Below are 3,195 nucleotides of genomic sequence, written 5' to 3' on the forward strand. Positions count from 1 at the left end.
TAAGCTTAGAAAATATCAATCTTCATAAGAGGAATAATCGCTTTTTATAAGATATAGCGATAAAACGAAATCCAACCAATGTTAGCCAAAGTAAAATTATAGGTATGGATGAATTGTTGAGTGGAAGATACTCAGTAAACTAAGTTAACATCAATTGTTCAGTAATAGATACCCAGAGGTAAAAAGTTTTTTTTTTTTTTTATTGAATCCAACAAACACAACTTTAACTTATTCATTTAATGTTCTTAAAAGTTTTTTTGTTTTATAATTAATCTTTGGAAGCTTAATTGGAGTGCAAAATAAGAGTGCTACAGGTGGATACGTGTGTCTCTGAGGTTGAACCTCTGGTTTTGATGATTTGATGAATGGAGAATGGAGAATGGAGAAGGATAATGGAGTTTAGAGGGAGTGAAAGAAATGATGTTATGTTTGATTTGTTGGCCTGAAATTAAAAAGTAAAGAAGTGAAGAAGTGAAGAAGTGAAGAAGAAAGAAAAAGAAGTGGTTTAATTTTTGAAGCACATGCCCCTCTTTAACCTCGTAAACAAGAAATGAGAATGTTTAGCAGTATATAACATTTTTACCTATGGCTGCAAAAATCCAAAAGCTTCTTCCTACCCTCGACAATCTCATCAAAGAAATCATCAAGCTGGCAAATGATGTTCTCAATGCCAGATTTGAGGACCCCAAAACACATTCTAACACTCTCCACTCTCTCCATAACACCACCCTCCTCCCTCTCCAACTGCCCTCTCAGCTCCTCCACCGCCACCCTTGCCCTCCTGAACTCGTACAACAATATTCCCGACCCCGCACTGCCCATCTCCGCCGCCACCCTCTGCCGTACCCTCGCCGCTGATACCATCACTGCTGACCCTAGAAACAACCGCCCCCCCTCGCACCCTCCCACCACCAACTCCGACGTCTCCGGCCAACAATACACCAACCCATGCAACAAGATCATTAGCAACATCGAACTCACATTCCTCATTGCATACAGAACTCCCCTGAAACCGTTGAAACCGTTCAGCCTCGACTCCACGGCCACTCTCTCGTCCAAACGCAAACACAACGTCTGGATCCTCGTCTCCATCAAAGAACGGTTCTGCTCCTCCAACCCCAGAGCCTCCCTTCTACACCCAGATATTGCCCTCACTACCTGTAAACACCACATAAATCAAACCTCCAATTTGAACCCCACAAAAATCTCATGCACCTTCTACCATCAAAATTCCAAAATTTTAAATCAAAATACAACCTTCACTAATGCTTAATCACAATTTCCAAATTACAGTTGTAGTTTTCGTACAATTCTTCATATTATACAAATAGGATCAGTGGTCTCTTACGGATATACTTAAAAAAAAGTATAATTGAAAGAAAAGTTCTAGCGAAGATTATAACTACATAAAAAAACATGATTAAAAAGGAAAGAACTCACTAAAAATGATGATTAATCATGTTTGATCACATGGAGGAGATTATAATTAGCAAAATGAGTGAATACTCCGCACCAATTGTAAAAAGAAAAACAGACAAATACAAGTGATGCTGTCAGAGTTACAAAGGCTTTGCATGATCAAAAGAAGTAATCTTAATACTGCTGGTAAAATTGTGGTGGTGGTGATGAAGTAGTACAAAGGTAGTTTCTTTTATTTAGATTAAGAAGTAAGTGGATGTTTGAATATGACCCAATTGATAATAGACCCTAAAGAGAGTTTGGGAAGTTAAAAACTGGGGTTTGAATGTGAAATTGGAAGGAATTACGGAAAGTAAGCGCGCTGAAGGTGAATTGAGAAAGAGAGGGGACCTGTGGGGAGAGGTGGGGGAGGGAGTCGTGGAGGGAGGAGGCGAGGGAGAAGCCGGCGGAGTAGAAGGGTTCGAAGTTGGAGAGGGCGTTTTTGAGGAGGTGAGAGGTTTCCCAGAGCTTGGAGGTTTCGTCCATGTACTCGTCGAGCCACTTGTCGCCGAGCGGGAGGTGGAGGCTGTGGACTAGCAGCGTGAGGTGCGTGTGGAAGGATCGGAGGAGAGAGAGGAGGCGCTGGAGGAAGGAGAGGGAGATAGCGTTGTTGTTGGACACCAGCGTCCGCTCCAGCTCCTCCATGCCCCTGCTCACCACCGCGTAGAACCCGCCCACCGTGTTCCCGTTGGACGAAGGACACGCCTCCATTGAGAATGGAACCTCCATTGAAGAAGAATAGAGAAGAATGAATGGGTTTGTAAGGGTGAAAAGGATTGCAGGGTTGGGTTGGGGGCAATGATGGGTGTTTCCTGCAGAGGGGAAAGGATGATTGGTAATGTGCCATTTTCATTCTTTAAATGCCCACAGTCCAACACAGGTAAAAATCAAAATCCAAACACACTCCAGGTTTTTTAAAATCAAATATCATCTACTCAACATAATTATCACAACACAAAGAGAGGACACTGCAATGGCCAGACAAATTCACTACTTTTTCAAAATTATTCTCATCATTTTTAACCTATATTTTAAATAAATCACCACTTCCTCTCCTCTCTGCACACTCTTTCTTTTCCAATTTAATCCTCACCCCTGTAAAAATATTTTATCACAAATTCATCTACTGCTTCCAAATTCTTATTTAAGCTTTTCCTTTATATTTATTTATTAAGACTAGTATTACAAGCCTCAATATTTATAAAAATATGTAAAGAAAATATAATATATGTCCACAAAATATAAATCTTATTTCATATGCATTTGTCTTTAATGAATATTTCTAAGTAATAATTCGTTAAAGGAGTTTCATGGTCTCTGATCCATTGCTAATGATTTTTATTTAGTATTTTTTTTATTATTAAGTGATTCAGTGTAAAAGTATTTAGTTTTATTGGTTTATGTTTTTTTTATTTAAAATTATAAATTAAACATATTTTAAGAGATTTTTATTTGAATATATATTTACATTTAAAATATGATATTAATTTTTATTTAAGTTATTTTAAAAAATATTTTATATAATTTTTGTTTAAAATTTGAAAAAATAAAATAGTTAAAACATGTATTTAATTTTTTTTTTAAATTGGTTAATGTTTTTTCAATAAAATATGCCTGAATATGAAGACACAGGTAAATCCATTATTATCCTAATGCTTAATTTAGTAGATTTAATTGATAAAAAAATTAAGTAATACAATAAATTTCAAAAATATCATGGATTTAGTTTTAATAAGG

At 36.9% G+C, this 3,195-nt stretch overlaps 1 protein-coding gene across 2 annotated transcripts; it reads right to left on the bottom strand.

The window, feature by feature from the left end:
• Nucleotides 1-214: 214 nt before the first annotated feature.
• LOC137826370 (uncharacterized) lies at nucleotides 215-2,341 on the bottom strand. Of its 2 annotated transcripts, XM_068632312.1 has the most exons (3): nucleotides 1,810-2,341; nucleotides 584-1,158; nucleotides 215-442 (listed from the first exon to the last, which is right to left on the bottom strand). In XM_068632312.1, exons 1-3 carry the CDS (start codon nucleotides 2,185-2,187, stop codon nucleotides 424-426), a joined length of 972 nt encoding a protein of 323 aa, XP_068488413.1. In that variant the 5' UTR covers nucleotides 2,188-2,341; the 3' UTR covers nucleotides 215-423. The 2 variants fall into 2 exon arrangements, with proteins under 2 accessions (XP_068488413.1, XP_068488414.1); XM_068632313.1 differs by lacking the exon at nucleotides 215-442 and having other exon boundaries at nucleotides 481-1,158.
• Between the last annotated feature and the right edge of the window lie 854 nt (nucleotides 2,342-3,195).

Source organism: Phaseolus vulgaris, chromosome 8 (genome assembly GCF_000499845.2).
Source record: "Phaseolus vulgaris cultivar G19833 chromosome 8, P. vulgaris v2.0, whole genome shotgun sequence".
Classification (NCBI taxonomy): domain Eukaryota; kingdom Viridiplantae; phylum Streptophyta; class Magnoliopsida; order Fabales; family Fabaceae; genus Phaseolus; species Phaseolus vulgaris.